Below are 19,384 nucleotides of genomic sequence, written 5' to 3'. Positions count from 1 at the left end.
TGTGAGATAAACAGAGGTGCTAGGGATCGCATGCTTTATTACGGTTATCAAAAGAAACATTACCCAAGAGTCTGGTCATAGTACACATGTCAAGTGTGGTTTGTGATACTAGGTCAAAGATTTATGGCTTAAAGGTGACAACACTAAAATTGTGAAGGGAGGAATTGTTAAAAATAGTCTAAATCACTAACAATTGAACTAGGTAACATTCCATCCTATTGTGTTTGATGTAATGCCCTAATTGGCCAAGGGAATCCCCAGATGTGAACCCATTGCTTGCTGTGGCACACAATCCAAAATATACATCATTGACTAAGTCTAACAAGGCAGAGGCCGATCTGGGGCTTCTTGAGCAAGGGGACCTTGTGTGGCAGTCAGGATGGACTGTTTCCATGAGGAGCAGGCAGGATCTATACAGAATTGCATAAGGCAGACCTTTGTCTAGAGAGGCAGTGTGTGAAAAACAATGGACTAAAATGACACTCAGAGGGACTGTCAGTGGTTTACACTATACGTAACATTCCCCTCATCACCATTTTTGTTTGATTAGTGGGGATAGAGGCTGCAACCTACCTGTACATCAACTGTTTGAAGACAGTTTACATTTTGACAGAATTATAGAGCTGTTTTGACTGCTATGTCCTTGATTCCTTCCGTACAGTACTCGGCTATCTCAGCACCAGTTGTATAACTGTTTGGCTGGAACAAATGATCTTTAAAAGGATACTTAAAGAGAAACGTTTTGATTAACAATATTATCTATATCTGAAACCTTGGAGAAAACTAAGCAAAACTGTATTAACTAGCTGAGCATGTAATAAATTAACTATTCTGGAAGAGAATAAGTCTAATAAAAAAGAATGTACTTTTATTTGGACTACTGTAACACCCATTATAGTAAAGGGCAGCACAATAATATCACAGCCACCACCGGATCATCTGATTTAAATTACTTTAATCAACCAGGGAAAGCACAATGGCGATGTAATAATTCCTATCTCTCCCAGCCGCTGGTGCAGAGAGAGAGAAAATATTTAACTACATGGCACTTAATGGAGCTTAATCTGTAATGTCCTCAAATTCACAGTGTATGTGTTGCTTACTCACACAGTTTCCCATTGTTTCAAAACAGAGTCCTTTATTGATGCTTCATCACATGTATTAAAATGTATCAGATAATTGCAAAGACTTCCAGTGTGTGGTGGATACACCGAGACTTCACAGAAAGTTCAGAAATGACACTCAAAACAAATTTTAACAACTAATTTACTGCAAAGCAACCCTAAGCCTAAATAATGATTTTAATTCAATGGGAGGAGTTTGGAGGAGCGAAGACATGGGTGGTTGAGACGAATGGGTCCAAACAGTGCATTTTATAGCAGTTTCCTAACATGTCAACCAGCCTAGCTTTCACATGTTGATCAAATTATAAAGCTTTAAAGTACTCACATGTTTTTAAACGTATAATACACGCAACCTTCACTTCTACATTCTACTTCCTAACATTTTACCATCCTGCCACTTTCCAGCAGGTCATTTGCCCTAAAAATTAGAGGAAGGATCACAAGTATTAAATTACAGAGCTCTGCCAAACTACATGCATTAGACTGCAGAGCTATCCTTCAAGGAAGGCTGGTCTTCTACATAGGAAGCTGTAAGCCGTTTTGCATTAGTCATAACAAACTGATGCCACCACAAGTTCTCTAAAGATTAAATGTGATCTCAAAAAGAAAACCATCTTTGTGCTGTCATAGACGTACAAGTGGCTGTCCTAGAAACAGTTACTGATGTGGCCTATTACACCAATAGCTAAATGGGAGACGGCTAGAAGAGGAGGTGGGAGGATCGGAAAACACCCATGCCACAGGACATTAGTGACCTGTTTGAAAATGTTAACTCCTATGCTGAATTCACTGAAAACACGCTACTCAAGTGAGGCATAGTCAGGGGATGCCATATACCGTATGCCTGGCTCACAGCTAGCCCATGTAGGATTTGTGCCAGAGAAAACAGTGGGGCGAGAGGGGTACAGACAAACTGCTTACTGTCAGTAACATTCTAAGGGTGAGCAATCTTCTGTTAGAATAGCCACTACAAGAAACAGCATCATCAGGCATCCAAACTGGACATGAGAATTCTTCGGGAAATGCTACTGTGCGCCAAAATGTGGAGCTGCATGAATCAGCTGTGACTTCATGCCTCCACACATAACTCAGCAGAGCAACATATAAGGGCCACCCAGTAGCACTAATGTCAGTCAGTAACTTGTATTTTTCCTTTTGTACCCAGAATTGAGAAACGTAGAACTAGTAGTCTGAGGCAGTGTGCTGAGTTCCTAACTTGGGACCTTTTCAGATGGAAAAGAGGACACTTAACAGACCAGGGAGATAGACAGTGAGGAATGTGCTGTTAAAAACAATATCTTCTAGAATTACTGTTACCAAAGAAAGTAGCTTGTTTTTCTGATGGATACTTTTAATTGCAGACTCCGCACTTTCAGAATACTGATATCAACTGTACCTTCCAAAAAAGGCAGATGATCTGGGAAGTGGTCACTGACCAAAAAGTCCTGCCGAACTGAGCTGGTGATGGGACCTTCCTACTGGGCCAGACTGTAGAGTCACTAGTGTTTAGTGAATGTGTGCACAAACGCCCATGTCACAGCATGGCAGACTGCCAGAACAGGTGCTACTAGCACCAAAAAACATTGCAGCGGCCTGAGCCCTGTGTCAAGAGCACATAAGACTTCAGAGGACTGATTGTTGGCTAGACTATACCAGACTTTGATGCAGAGGACTATCCAACTTGACACTGCCTTGCTCTTCCTTGCTCCAGGAAACCACCCAAAGAGCTATCATCCGCGCAACGGACATTTGTTTGACAGGTGTAAAAGCTCAGTGCCTCAAAAATGCGGTAATGAAGTCCCTTCCTCCTTCAAGGGGGGAGGTGGGGCAAAAAACGCCGAGTGATCGATTTACCTACTTAGAAGGGAGTCAGAACCTTCAGTAGGAAAGTAGCCCCTGTCCTCCGTAGCAATTTATCCAGAAGAAAGGTTGTGTAGGGTAGCTTTGCCGAAAAGTCCCTGTAGTGCACACATTTAGCATGTAGACGTAACTGTAAAGAGGAAAACAGTTTTCAGTTTTAACAGCCTGAAGGAACAACTGTGCAAAGGCTCAAAATGTGTGAACATGAGAAATGTCAAGATAATGTTCATATGCCATTGAGACATGGCAAACAGTTGGTGGGAAACATGTGCATCAGCAACACAAAAGGATGATGGACGGAGTCACAGATCTAGGTTTAAACCATTGTTCTTTTGCTCACCATGCCACCCTAGTTTTGAACCGGCCATATGAAAATCAGTCTTGACCCTGTTCCCCCTGGGAACAGTCCAGCCCGAACTGCCAGGCCAGGTCCTCTCTGGACCAGAAACAAGCATCCTGGGACCAGTTACCAGGCTAACTTGAATCCAGTGACACAGTGAGCAAGGGACCAACGTCTGAGCATACCAGGGCCACTTAAGGAGACTTTATCCACACAAAAGGATGACGGACGGAGTGCTAAACATTTCAAGCACTCACCCCAGTCACAGATCTGGGTTTAATCAATCGTTTTTTTGCTCACCATGCCATCTGGGTCCAAACTGAGGTGGCATGGTGAGCAAAAGAACAATGGATTAACCCAGATCTGTGACTGGGGGTGAGAGTTAGTAAACTTTCAGCACTCCGTCCATCATCTGTGTGTGCAAACATGTGATTCACAATTTTTATAAACCGCATCACAACTGGTGACTTAAAGACCATTGGTCAGGTGCCCAAAAAGGTCAACAAATAACCTTTGACCATGCTTGCAGCAAGGCCTTGCAGGACTATAAAAAGAACAAACAAAAGAATATCAGAAATTAAAATTTGCCCCAGCATAAGTCAACTTTTTGGAAGGGCGTCTAGCCACAAGTATGACAAACACCTCAGTCAGCAAGTAAAACACATTTAGATGCTGCAGCTTAATATATACACAAGGAGGTGTAGATTGTAGACACTCAAACACAAGGCCCTGCCCAATTGCTGAGGCAGGAGGCCTTTCCAAAGCAGAAGCCTTATTGGAGGAGATGTGTGTACCACACTGTCTAGGCCTAGTGCAGGTGAGGAGAATGGTTTATGTCCAGACCATTCTGATCCTCTGCCGAACTTAAAGCAGGAATAGTAGCAGTGAAAATGTATACAGCAGTCTGTCCATTCCAGGAGCAATAGGTCTCCTATTAAGGGCCTTGGAGGAAACTCCAATGTGCAGATTTACTGACACTCTCTACAGTGGTGAAGAGATCTAGCCAGGGAATTCCCCACTGAATGAAGCGGTATTGCCCCAGCCTGGGCTGAAGACACCACTCCTGATCATGGTCTACTCAGCAAGGTTCCGATCATGAATATGTTAGGCAGGGCCAGCTTCCTCCAGAGATTTAGCGCCTATTGGCACAGGGGCCAAGACACCTATACCACCCTGCTTGTTGCAATACCACATGGCGGTGTTGTTGTCCATAAGGGACCACTACCATCCTCCCTTGATGGGTTGCAGGAAGGCTTTTAAGACTAGATAGATTGCCCGAAGCTCCATAAAGTTTGTCTGGAGGTGGCTCTCTGCCACAGACCAGAGGCTTCCGATCTTCACCTTTCCCAGCAACATCTGTGATCACTGTGTACACATGGCGGGGAAGGGAGTGTGGCCTGCAGCAGATCAGGTTGGTGATTCAACGCCACCAGTACAGATCCTGGTCCACCTCCTTCAATACCTGAATGGAGGTAGAGAAGCAGTCCTGATATTGGTCCCACTGGGACCTGAGGGTTCAATGCAGGGCTCAGATACGACACCTGGCCTTCAGGATGAGGAGGATACATGAGGCTAGTAGACTAAGAAACCTCAGAACCATTGTCACCAAAACCTAGGTCTGATTCGGAAACACTAGGATCGTAGCAGGAATCTCTCCGGCTCACTGGGATGGAGGAAAGTCCTTGAACACCTTAGTGTCTTAAGAGCTCGCACCCATTGAAGGGAGCCTAGACTCATTAAGGTCATCTGTAGTCTCAAGAAAACCTACGAGTGACTACTGAGTAGGACGCTAGTGTTAATAGCTCTGCTGGTGCAATATGTAGTGCCCTCACGAGTTCGGAGCACATTCTGCATCCAGACCATCATGTATCGTTTGGGCCAAATAAGCCCTGGTGGTCTCAGGATGGCCAGCAAGATATTGCAGGCTATATCCCCATAATGCACGGGCATACCTACCCAAAAGACAAACTACATTTATAGATCTAGAAATGTTTATTTGTTGAAACTTGAACAATCAGGCTCTCTGGTATAGACTGCTAGGTCTGTACATCTGGGTCACTAGGAGCTAGCCTAGGTCACCTCGACCCAGGTCGACCGACAAGCAGAAACTACATGGAATGGCCCGTGTGGGCAAAAAGTGCATCTGTAAGGGCTTCATTCAATGATTAGTAATGGCTCTGATTAAGCTGGGCAACGGCAATTCTATTCTCTGCTACCCTTTGAACTACCACTGTGAACAAAGCACCTTACTCTGTTGGTGACCCAAGTGGAGAGTCTAGCTCTGTTTCAGGACATGCCTAGCCCACTGGCAGTTTTTATGTCTAAAAACAAGCATCATCAGTATAATTAGGAGGCAGCATATGTACCCTTCCTAATAATCAGTGTCCTGAGGGACACTGGCCTAATGCAATCAGTCCGAATAAAAGCCAAATAAAGAGAGCCTCCTGATGATGGTGGCACTGAGGCAGAGGTCTGAGATCGGACACTTTGTATAATCACTGGCTGCGCTTCCATGATTTCATATAGCCACTTAGTCCATGAATTGGCATGTGCAAGGTCCAGGGCTGAGATCAGTGACTGAACTGAATCACTGACTAGAGTCTGAAGAAACCAGTGTGGGCCTTGGCACTACAGCAGAAGTCACTAACAAAGTCAGTATGGCCCAGTAGTGGGTTCTGAGAGGGCAGATGGTGTATGGGGCAGATACCCAGGCAGACACCCAAATGGAGACACAAGGTCCGTGGAGCCCAAAAATATGCCTGAGATAACCCAAATTCAACAAAAATGGAGCACAATGAATTGAACATTTCCATTTGCTCCCAGGTCGACGACAGCCTGAAAAACTCAGGGTGCACCATGGCCAACTGCAGGATCGGTTCAGATTCAGCAGACACTGGGGGAGTGCAATCTTTATTATGATGCCGTCAAGCATTTGCTAAAGATGGAGTAAATGGGGCGTCTGGTTTCACTTGGCTTATGCCTTAACTTTGACTTACCGGGAGACTGACTAGGACGTGCCCTTTTTCGTGGACGTGACCTCGTGAACAAGAACAGGAGGGGATCCTCCACTTTTACAAGAACAAGTTACCTACCACTGGTTAAAACGTTTTCTGGTGGATGCTTTGCTCATGCTAAAGCAAAGTTCTAAGGAGGTATAAAGACAGCTGGACAGATATTTGAGAAAGAACTTATAACGGTTTATTAAATGTTATTTGTCTTCTCAACTGCAAACACAACGAACCTTAGGGTCTTTTTTGGCTTTGTGTGGTTTCTCACGTAAGTCTGGGACCTGCTCACAGAGATCATCATCTAGAAACCTCATGATTTCATGACAACCTTTACCATGTCAGAAGGTCACTGTCTAAAATGAATTTACTTGCCAATCTTGTGCAAAACAGAAACACCAATTCTGTAACTATTCTTCACTGCCTGCATTCTCTAGCTACTTATATATACTTCTTAGCCCCGTGGAGCCTGTTAATATTACAAATGTTCCAACCCATTCCCTACAGCTCTGAGTGACAGAGCCTTCCACCATGTTTCAGCCCAATCCAGTAGGGCTGTGGGTGTTCCCCAAGCATTGGATTCACACTCCAACTCCTTTTCTCACTCAACACCTTCTCTCCTTTTTATCCAAGTACCACTTCATCACAGATTAGATTATTTACCTTTCCTTTCATCAGTTTGGCAGTATCCTCCAGACAAAAGTCACTGATATCCATCATCCTTTTCTTTTTCTCCCAAACTTTTTGCACTAGACATTCTAACTCTCACTGCAAACCACTTTGATACTCAAAATAGGCAGGCCTCCTTTATCTATTACACAGCAACTTTTGCCCGTTTACATCGCCTGTACAGACAGAAGATACAGCCATGCCTCCTATCCACTCAGTCAAGATTCTATTTTTTCTTGTATAAAGAGCAGACTGTGCTACTACTTACTTGGCTCCCCCACTACTACATCCTCACCTGGCATAGACATCAACAACACACCCTTTTCAGCACACCATTATCTACAACCAAGCCACACTCCTGCTAGCAGACAGGATGTATTTCAAGACTAAACAGAGCACTTTTTAAGATTGTCCCACTGTCACTCAAGGCTACCTTCTCAATTACCACTACATCTACACACTAACCTACATCCATCAAGTAAGTAGTTTTCATAAGCAATTAAGTTCAGAGCCTTACCTATTTGAGATCTACCTGCAATGCTATCCCTCGGGTCCACCTAAGTTTTCAAGATGCCACTAAAGATATACCTTATGGTCCAATAAGACTCAAATGAATAACTTTGAACCTCAGTCGATTACTCTCATAAGCAGCGATAAGCCCCTTCACCTGATACCCAGATATTAATGCTGGGTTGTAAGTTCCATCAATCCCTTACTGCCCCATAATTGACAATATCCCTGTATTTGTAACCCACACTTTGCCACACACTTTTTTTTTTTTTTTTTTTTTTTACGGCTTTTCTTGACAAAACGCCGTATTTCCCGCGAATCAATACAATACAAATGAACACAGTGAAACCATGCAAAAGAGGGGCTGTACATGTAAATTAGACACACTACATTTTAGGATTTAATAAAAGTGCTTGGAGACCAATTAGGTGGCACTCGTCTGAATGGGATAAACCACAAGTATAGAATAACTACCTTACAAAGGCAGAAGCAAAGCAACACTAGAGAAAATACTTTTTTTAAGGGCCTTTGATATTTAGCAAGATAGAGCCTGGAACAAAGCTGCACATGAAGCAGAGATGTTACTCTCTCCAGAAAAAAAAACCAAGGACACTAGAACTGGTGCACACTGCCCTTGAATAAGGGTCAGTTAGTGATTTTAAAAGCCTTGACCCTCAATGAATGAGTGCCTGAGTTAATATTTTCGAATGTGGCATTAATAACTATTCAAAAATGTTACCATTCTACCAAGTGAGAAAGGGAGTGGAAAAACATTTCAATTATTACTATAGCACACTTACAAATTTTCAATTTCTATGTGTTAAAAGCAAAACAAACGCATACAGCTGGCTGGTTGGACAGACTAACCTTAACACCAAGTTGTTGGAGAGAGACACTATGGAATGGGCTTATGGCAGTGGAGGACGGCATCCTTCAAGTCAGAAGGGATGATAAACTGGGTGACAATCTTATGATCCGGGCCGGTATTATGCAGGAGTTCTCTAGATCTGGCAATGTTACATTGCAGGGGGAACGTAACGCTTGATTATTTCTCTTATAGCGGGCGTAAAAGCCAAGGTACTGTATGTACCTCACAGACATTCAGTTCCCTATATGTTTCCTGTTGTGGAATGAAACAAATATTTCTAAGTGTGTGTAATTAGGTCGACGCTAGGCAGAGTGCAAGTGCTGTCTCTCGACATGCTGTATCTGCTTCTGTGGATGTTCACCACGTCCATCATTTTCATTTGTTCCTTGGCCTGCATTTCAAACTTCCTTTGGCATGTTTGGCAAATGTTTTACATTTCTCACACCCTGGAGACTGCCTCTGCTACATGGATCCTTTCACTATCTGCCATATGTTTTGTTGCACTACGTTTTTCTTTTCGCTCTCTCCTTGCTTGCTGGAGATTGGTTGTTTTGGCCGCTGTTGGTGCTCGCTTCTGCCGACGCGTTCACTCGATTGTGTATGCATTATGACATTTCAGGAGAATTTGTATACATTCAGCCTGGTGCTGTTTATATAAGGTATTTTTATTTGGTGTTTCAGTGCCACCTTGCTCTCTGGTATTGGTGGGCTGCACTGCCCACCATGCTCTTTTGTGGTGCTGGTGTCGCCAAGGTGCCCAGTGCGAGTTCCCTGGCTGGTGTTGTGTATTTATAGACGTTATGGACAGGCATCCTCATGCTCCGTCTCCCTGTGAAGCACTGTGGGTTTCTGTGCAACCCCCTCACACCAGCGCTCCAGGTTGCTATCTAGCCTGTGAGCTTCCGTCTCCGACTTACCTTGCAATCTTTCACTCGTGTGGTTTCTGTCCCCCACTCCATGATTTTCTGTCTCCTATGTGTGCTTATGCCCATCTCCCCTCCTTTTTCACAGTTTTATACAACGCAAACAAGAAGGTATTGGAGTGCTTTAACTGAGCACCAGTTACAATACACTAGGTTGGAATTGCTTTTTGGGGAGGGGCACAGGAGATTAAGAGATCTGCTCAGAATCACAGGATGGTTAGCCAACACCGAGACTCTAACCAGGTTCCCCAGTTCAAAGTCAGCAGCACTGCCCTCAATAACACATCCTTTACCCGCCTCCTCCCCCTCAACTCTTGCTCACACATGCTTTGCTCTTCAAATTTTGTTTAAAAATTAGTTTTGCGCTACCTTTTTTATTTAACTCTACCGTGATCTGTAAATTTTAAAAAACACGACGTGTCAGGTAAGGTCATGTCAACTGCACATGCGTTGTTAGCATTTGCAGGGATGTGTTTTACATTACTAATGCTTGTGAAACTAAAAGAGATTTTCACCTCCCAGGCTGAGATACACTGACAGAGCCGATTTGTCACTGCATGCCAGAAATTCCCCACATTCCAATATGAGGGTACATTGAAAAACGGTAAACTAATGTTACGTTTCATGTGGCAAGGGTTTCCGCATGTGGATGAAGTGGATTGACTGAGCCGTTCTTTGATATTACATGTTTATCAGTGAGCGGATGATGACACAACCAAGCCTATTATGCGTAATCATTATAACCTCAAGTGCCCTTGCGGCCCATGTTGCTACATTTCATGCGAGAATAGTTCACCCACTTCCCTCTGTTTTCTCTGCATCTCAGTACTTGTATTTTTGCTTTTTCCGTTAGTCACGCAAAATCGCAAGTCACATGATAGAAACAACAGCCAGATGAACTATACACACATGCTTCAGACTCGTATGGCATCATCAGAGGTGAAACCATCATTTTCTTACAAGTCAGGAATGGGTGTGGTCCTCCATTACAAAATACTGTATCAGTTGAACCTTAATGAAACTCCACATATCTACCCAAAATAAGCATTTTTCTGTGTTGGTCAGGTCTGTAGCCAAAGTCATCCTAGCAAGACGGCAATCAGAACTTAACCTAACAATACAGGCTGAATTGAAGAGGTATTATTTTCTCCTTATTTGTTAGCAATTGTACTTTGCTTACCATGATGGTCTAACCCGTTATTTGAGGTTCGCTATGACCACAGTAACTGGAATTAAGTGATGTACGGAATCTGCGTTTGATGCATAATTATGCATTTGGTCCATTTGCACATAATCCATGTTCTGATGCATAATCTGCATATTTGACCCAAAAATTATTTCAACGTCAAACTGATCATAACCTACTAAAAACGCTGTGCCATATGTTGCCCCACAATGGAAGGTTCTTTGCAAAATTTAATGATTATTCTGTTGCATAAATACACTCCACATAAATCCACTCAGTGCCATATAACAGCAATCTACATAAATACACTCCACACCATGCCACATAATTCCACTCAACATAATTTCACTGTACGCCACGCAGTTCCACACCACACAATTCAACTCCACTCAATTCCATTGCACACCACACATTTCCACACCAACCCACATAATTCCACAGCACAATTCCACTCCACGTACATCCAATCCACAACACAGATTCATGTGACAAATTTCAACACCATAATTCCACTCCACAATATTACACATAATTACACTCCATGTCATACAATCCCACTTCATATAATTCCAGTACAGTCAATACCACAGAATTACTATCCACATAATTGCACTGCACAACATGCCACATAATTCCACTACACAAAACTCCCCTAAACACCACACAATTCCACGCCACACAATTTCAATCGAACCTACAGAATTCCACTCCACATACATTCTCTCCATAACACATGGCTAAAAAAAAAAAAAATGAAAATGCCAATAGCTCTTGGATTGATGAGACCGATTCGCTTGGACAATGCTTGGGTTGTTGGGTGTGTGTGACTGTTCAACAGTGGCACATGAAGTAAGAATAGATGTTATAGCACCCAGGATAATATGCTGCGTGGCTAAATACTCATAAGGTCCCAAAAGCGATACCTATTGGGTATGCCAATGCTTGTGTTAGGAACATGCTTCTAGTGGGTAGGTCCTGGGAAGAGCAGGCATGAATCAAGTATATATTGATAATGATTTTTTTTTTTTAGGGGAAGCGTTTGCGACTTTTGCTTGTTTGACTCAGTTTTATATTGGTCATCTTAATGTATTAATTAGAAAATGCAAAATAAAGGAAAATAAAGCAAAACAAACATTGCTATAGAGAATTATTACTAAAGGAGGCAGGAAAAGCAAGAAAAAACTCAAAATAAAGTAGCAGTGGTAAAATACATATGAAATAGATAGTCTGACAGTACTGTTTAATGAAAATAACATAGTCTTATGTTCACTCACAGGGTGAAGATTAAATGTTGCTGTTAAACTGGCCTTGTAGTGCTAGGGAGAGAAAAAAAAAGCATGTGTAAATGCTGGTTTAACAGATAACCTAAAATTACCAAGATACTTTGTTACTGCAAATGCACAATAAAATACACCATTGAAATGCGTACAAAATAAACAAACTAGTTTCAGATTTGGCAAGGTCCTTACTAAACACTAAAACAGGTGTTAAGCCAGACAACTGGAATATCTCAAAGAAATATAAACAAACTTACCTTGAAATTAATGACATGTGGAAACTAAGGACAGCAGAAATGGTATAAATTACAAATGCAAAGCCTAGACCTAAAATGTTTAATGCTTTAGCGATCCATCATGTCCAGGTCACAGCATATGCTTTTGATGTTTTAGGTTTTAAAATGACTTATTAAGGAGGTGGAGCCAAAACTGGAGAGCAACGGCCCCCATTTCTTGAGGTGCCAGTGGGATTCTGGCCAGGTTGCTCAGTACAACGGCCCAACCCCCTGGGGAAGTCCCTTTGAGTCGCAACAGCTGGCATATTCCTTGTAATTTTTGCCCCACATGTGCAGTGTACAGATGGGAGAGTAGCTCTCTCCCTTGAACTGAGCTAGAACAAGACGTTAAGTGCATGGAGAGGTATGTTCATTCTTTGACTAGCTAATTTTCTCTTTGATTGGTTGTAAATGTTAGTAAAGTTATTGTTGCAAGTTTTAATGTCTGGATGAATGACAGCTGTAAGAAAAAGTACTTCTATCAAAGTGATCCCCTTCATTCTTGTTTGTTCTATTTTGCTGTTATTTTCGAATCTGGACACTGAGGTACTGTCATTAAGCCTCCCAACACCTAAGCATAGTACATAGTACACAGACCTTAAACGTCACATGTGGGCTGTGGTGTACATTTAGCTACCCATAGGTACTATTTTTTTATAAAAATGTTCCTTCAGCCAACCACTGTAGCTGCAGCATACACAACTACAGCGTCACACATGGTTCTGAATTCTAGAAAAGGCTGCATTTGAACATTAGCCGAGTAACCCATAAAGCTGGCATCTCCTACATGCGAAGGACAGAATGGTTATTATACAGCAACTAGCTTAAAAGAGCTATTTTCACTATAGAACTTGTTGTGAACTTTCCTAAAGAGAAAGTCTACTTGATGGGAAAATACAAAGTTCACTCAAAATGCATTTGTAATATTTATCAAAAATCTAGTTCACTGGTGCAAAGGCAGATGTCTGCTCAATACAGTTTAAAAAGTGCCCTTATGAAAAAACCTTTACTGTTCTGTGTAGGTAAGTAGATTAGTATTTGGGGTTGACAACTGTCCACCTCAAAGGATAGGGAAATTACTTGTTAGATGTCACACAAACAGGGAAAGCATTTAGCTAGTATTTAGCAAGCACCGACTTCTAGAGGCATTCAAAAATCCAAATTGTGAGTCAACTAATAGTCACCCGTCTAATAGCTGCTAATACCTATTTAAACAAGATGTTCGACATAACCAGGTTCATAACTTCCTGTCATGAGGTCTCTATTTGATAAGTATCACTGCCTATCCTGGCAGTGAATCTAAGATACTCATTTTCCTAATTTTGGAAGCAGCAGAGATACTTTAGTCAGTATCCAGTACACTGAAGTTTTACATCTGCGATAACTCTGTTGAACCGGCATATGCTTTAATTAATTTAAAAACATCATCTTCCAACTCTTAGGTAAGGAAGCCCTATATTCTTTGGAACTTCTTACTGTGGTAAATTTGAGAGCCTCTGCACCGATCTCTGTTCTTGTTCAACATAATACTTAAGTCAATGGTAATTGTAAAACAATACATGTCTAACTGGCAGTTTAGTGTAATTCTTCACATTAGGAGATGCATGTTGAAAATCATCATGCAAGTTGTAAATCCTCAATAGTGCCTATCCAAGTACAACTAAATCACAATCACTGCTTTATGTTTTATACGGTTTTCAGTCATGAAAGTCTGTAGTTTATCTTCTTTTTCTTGTTTCTCTAAACACAGTTTTCTAGAAACATTAGCTTTAAAAAAAAAAAAAAAAAAAAAAGCATTCACAGTGTGTATTCACTATTTCTTTGCCCTTCCTTTATGCTGAATGCCTACCCTCCCTCATTATTGAGATCCCTACTCTGATTGGTGGCCCTCTGATATTTCATACTCTTATCTGCTGGCTTGGGTGGTGTGAGCAGTGCAGCTATGCAGGCCTGCATAACCTACCCCCGTCAATATGAAGAGTTGGAGAAATTTATATATCAGCTCCTTTTTTGTTCCATCCAGAAGCTACAAATACCAGTAGGTTTAAAGTGGTCTGTCAGTTTATTCGAAATTCTACAGTGTTACTTGTGGTGGGAAAATATTTAGTGCTACCTTACCACTTTGGGCGGTTAACTAAAGCAGTCATGACACATATGCATACATTGTTTTACTTTGCGTCTCTGAAGAGGTAGGATCCGCTCTTGCCCAATTACAGAATGCTGCTAAGTTAATAGTAATACCACCTTTTTAGCCACCATATGTTTTGTTTCCATATTGCCAAGCGTCAGAGTAAAATTGCCCAAGCCACAATAGGCATCTGCCACTATAAAACAAATTCCATAAATGAAAACGAGCAAAGGGTTACACACAATATTACTTTCATCTGGAGATCCAGTGATTAATAACACAGATAAAGAACATTAATATAGTGCACTAGAGAAACAATGATTATCACTAAGAACAAGGGATGGCATACCTGGGACACCCGAGCATTTTTAATGCTGATGGGAGTGTGCTGTATCCCCTTTAATCCAAACAGTTCCACCACATCCATTGGTTCCTGAAGGCCGAAAAGCAGACCACATTTTAGTATTTATAACATTAATAGATCACCTGATGTTCATTAACAATAAGAGAACTGAGAAAATAGCAAGGTGGCTGAAAAATGCACTAACTACATAAATAGGCAGTTATGGGTAAATCAAACAGCCAAATATGAACAAGAGGTCATGACATGATAACAATTGCCTTGCAGGACAGCTTCCCAAACCTTTAGCTATAAAAGCATTCATTAGGGAGGGGGAAGTACCACTCATTCTGCACACAGTATTTTATTTAATCTTGTATTTACAATAAAGAATACCATTACAAAAGACAGTTCATTGTTGTGCACAGCAGACCTCCATGTTGATAAAGAATGAAAACGAGAATGAAACATGCCACACATTGTAGCCTATGACTTGGTTGTGAACCACAGTGTCAGGTGATACAAATGAACTAATAGGCACCAACTCTTGGACCTTCTTAATGTTTCCCTGACCTATTTTCCTCTAAGGGTCAGCATGTGCTATGATTGTCGTGAAATCCTGCATGGTACAACAATCCACGTTAAACCACATACAAGATAAATGATATACAATAAGTTAAACCTCACCTCATAATAGCCATCAATAAATACAGTAATCATCTGGGGAGTGACACCCTGAGCAGAGAGAAGGGAGCGTAGCATCCTATAAAGTAATAACAATATCTAATATGAAAAAAATATATATTCAATAATGAACAGTTCTATATTTTATTTAAAAAGGTGTTTCACATTTTTGTTCACAAATATGTATTAACTTGGCTTTCTAAATACTTGAAAAAGAACTGCAAAGATAATAAGCACATATTAACTCAACGCCTGCAGATAAATACAGTAGTAATTGAAGTGAAAATAAAAATAAAAAATAAAAAACTGCCCATGCATCACGGCTCATGCAGTCATGTGTGTCATCACATTATACAGAAGATAGATCGTATGTACCTCTGTAACAGCGAGGACTACCAAGCATTTAACTAGGGGTGGCTACTGGTTACTCATAAAACTACGTAGATAGTCAAATTGCATTGTTTTCTAATTTAATGTTTAGAGTAATGTATATATTGCTGTATTATAATGTTGAGTTTTAAACCTATGATGTAGTGTACGTATTTGTACACATGCTACAGTGAACAGTCCATTGCTCTCTGCTGTCCTGCTAAAATAAACACGTTCTTAGGAGTATCTTGAAAAGGCAAGCATTCTTGATTAGTACCAAGCCAGATTCTGCCTATGAGAGGTCAAAGTCTGGCTTCCGAGATATTTAAAATGACTTAAGTGTGTAACTTCATCGATCTGTGGAAGTTAACACCAAAGGCCCTACATTCATTCTTGAGGAGACTTACAGGGCAAAAACAAAATAAAATCTAAAGTAGTACCAAAAAAAAAAAAAAAAAGTTAATCGTTTCTAACATTCATCTTTTGTACCTACCTATAAGCCTTGCCTAAGTCGGTTTAATTAGAACTACTCTTCTGCCACAGGACTTCAGTCCTATACCTGGGAAATCACTTCAGTAGGTAGCACCAGATGCAAAGCCTCAACAATGCAGCACAAATAAGGCAAAGGGACTGACATCCTAGCATGGCATGGAAAATCTGTGCTACCACGCTCTATGCATTTTTGTGCACTGCTTTTCAGTTTTTTCCATAGTCCTCTTGAAAATCAGAAAGTCTACTGATTTTGCTCCATATTCTAGCAGAGATGTTCAACAGTTTAATTGAGGGTGTCTACTGCTTCCTCATACAAGGCTAGATCTGGGCGACAATCATTTTAACCTATAACACTGTATAATCACAAAGACAGAACCAATGCGACACGGGGAAGCTGGAGTTCCAATTTATGTACCAATATAAACAAGTATTGACAAAGCCAACATGTCTTGGCTGTAAAAGGCCAGTGCTCGTTTTTTCCACTGATGGCTACATCATGATGCACAAGCAAGCATCGCCTGTAGTATTGCAATGGGACTTAAAGAAAACCATTCACTGATGGCCCTGATGAGTGTGCATGAGCTGTGACGCATAGGCAAAAGTGCACTGTGACACATGCACACACATGCATAGAGAATCATGGCTGTCATTTTTAATTTATCAATAGAAAATGGAGGCTGTGTATTCATCCAAATATTATTGGAAGTCACACCCAGTACAGCCCCTTAACCCTAAAACGAAATGTGCCCTTTTCAGAGAAAGAGGAACTAACAGATATCTATCACCTATGCTCTGTCAGACAAAGAGCGTTTGGAGTCAGACACACGTCACAGAATCTCTAATATGCAGGAGATGAAAAATTAAGTCTCACCCTTGCACCCCAAATTCACTATGCACACACACACAAATTGTTATTTTACTAATATGTGTGATTGTTTATTTTCCAGTATCGCTCTGCAAATCATGTGAATCAGAATCATCATAATTATTACAAACACCTCAGCAGGTTACATACAAATGAAGGTGAATATCAGAGAAGCCCTGATCATATTTGATCACACGTCCCTAATCTCTACTTTTCTACTGACTACCTGAAGTGTACAAATGTCAGCAGCCATCTTTCTTCTATGGTTGTACTAGTTTACTAAACCCCAATTATGTCACGATAAGGTACAGTTTTCCTGCATATCTTATGCTCTCATGAGGTCAGTAGTTGGAATTCCGTCCTTTGGCACCCCCTCAGTAATCGGTACTTATGGGTTGCAAAAATGGAGCAAGGAGTGATCATTTGTTTTTAACTCCGACTTTGCTACATAAACTTGCAAATTTTGCAGAAGCATGAAGAGGCTAGTAAAGTCAATGCTACTTTTTCCTTCTTTTATCCAAGATGGACATCTACAAGTACATCTTCTTTTACAGCCGCAATTACAACATGTGCCACAGATGCGGAAAGATTTCCTTCTCAGTCTTGTTAATTTGAACAGCACCAAAAACGTGTGAGTTCCTACACTAAACACATGGTGATGGGAGCACACATTTGTTAATTTCACCATGCAAAAAATTAGTCTGCTGTTCTAGGCCTTAGACCCTTTACACTAATTCTATAATGTTAAAGGCAGCATGTATGTAACGTATAATAAAGTTCAATCACACACAACATCCTGACTTATGCGATCATTGTGACCAACAATCATTTGCTCCTGCCTTTTATGCGAACTGAAGATTTTGACAATCATAAATTCCATACTAATAATGTAATGTAAATGTTGTATTATTAAAAATGGCTCTCAAGCAGTAAAAGCTGCTCAGTGGGTATTCAAAACATTGCTTAGTGCTTCAGATCATCCTCTCTTCATGGTTCTTTTTTTCAGTGAGTCAGCAGAAAAGAGTGTTTCATTCCCGATGTACTTCTGTGGAAGGATACCTCTCAGGACAGACACACCTAGACAAACAGTCACTCAGAATACTGGTATCTCATAGCCAATGTATTTTGTGTATACAGGTGGTCTATCAACTGTTCTTCGTATTTTTCAATTCACATTCTAAGCACCATTTCGCCAACTGGGCTTTTATTTCTTCAGCAGCAACAATAGGACATGTGACTCCTCTTACTAGTGACTAGGAGCCAAGCCAGTAAAAAAAAAAAAAAAAAAAACACAAGATGTTAAATACACAAGTGCTTGAAAAGCCGACCCTAATGTGTATTCCAGTGCATTGAACATTCCCTTACCAGCTGCTTTTCTATGGAAAACTAACCCTGTTGTATTTTAAGCTTTCAATAAAAGCTAGATGGTAAATCAGTCGTAATATCTGTGCTATTTGTGTTATGCGCTATGTACATGTAGAATGGAATTACACGCATTTGTTTTCCTATATATTCTGGAGAGTACCCTGTTTACCGTATACAGGTTGACATCCAAAAATTTAATTTGATTTAAATCTAGATGATGTGTAAAGAACGGATTATAGTTGTTGCTATTCAAATGGTTGATCAGGATATCTAAATCCGAACTTGTACCAGTCCATATAATTAGTATATCATCTATGTATCTTCCCCAGTATAGGATATGTTGCAAGATAGTTGGTAGACAATCAGCCCAAAGATGTTGATTTTCAAAGTGTCCCATATATAGGTTTGCATATGACGGCAAACATTTTGCCCCCATGGCAACCCCCTGAACTTGTCTATATCAATTACCATCACGTAAGAACACATTATTCTCCAAAAACAGTCATGTAATAACTATTAACATATTAGTATGATCATATAAAGTTGCATCTCTGTAGGAAAGTGTGGTGGTCAATGTCTCCAGACCCTTCTCTAGAGGAATAGATGTATATAGTGAGTTGCCATCCAAACTCACAAACCTGCAGTCTTTTGTCTAATCCACATCTTCTAACTGACATAATAAGTCCCTTGTGTTTTGGATATAGGGTGACGAGTTTCGGATCGAGGACTGTAAGAAAGAGTCAATGTATTCAGAAATGTGTTCCGTGGGCGACCCAATTCCAGATCTAATGGGTCTACCTGTAGGAAAAGTGACTTGCAAACTTAAGGAAGTATATAGATACACGTTACTCGTGGTGCAGAAATATACAAGAAACGTGTAACATTCAAAGAACACAGAACTCTATTAATACATAGAAAAAACACCAAGAAAAAAATAGAGCGATTTTCTATGATTACTAGATTCAGGACAGTAAGCATGGCAGTATATCACATATTGAAACAACATCGGCAATTGTTACTACTAGACACCTGTCTTGGCAGGGCACTTGGAAAGACACCTTCTATTACACATAGCAGGGGACTTACCTTGAGAAACATCCTTTG

General features: G+C 40.8%; 1 protein-coding gene across 1 annotated transcript in view; it reads right to left on the bottom strand.

The window, feature by feature from the left end:
- POMGNT1 (protein O-linked mannose N-acetylglucosaminyltransferase 1 (beta 1,2-)) overlaps positions 1-19,384 on the bottom strand; it is a 217,391-nt gene that overhangs the window by 115,324 nt on the left and 82,683 nt on the right. Inside the window, exons 10-12 of the mRNA XM_069232761.1 lie at positions 15,193-15,268; positions 14,515-14,598; positions 11,760-11,801 (exon numbers count right to left, since the gene is read on the bottom strand). Coding sequence (XP_069088862.1) covers positions 11,760-11,801; positions 14,515-14,598; positions 15,193-15,268 — 202 coding nt within the window. The remainder of the gene's footprint in view (positions 1-11,759; positions 11,802-14,514; positions 14,599-15,192; positions 15,269-19,384) is intronic.

This window comes from Pleurodeles waltl, chromosome 4_2 (genome assembly GCF_031143425.1).
Source record: "Pleurodeles waltl isolate 20211129_DDA chromosome 4_2, aPleWal1.hap1.20221129, whole genome shotgun sequence".
Lineage (NCBI taxonomy): Eukaryota > Metazoa > Chordata > Amphibia > Caudata > Salamandridae > Pleurodeles > Pleurodeles waltl.
The sequence above is the reverse complement of the archived record's forward strand: the minus strand, read 5'-3'. Positions and strand labels throughout refer to the sequence as shown.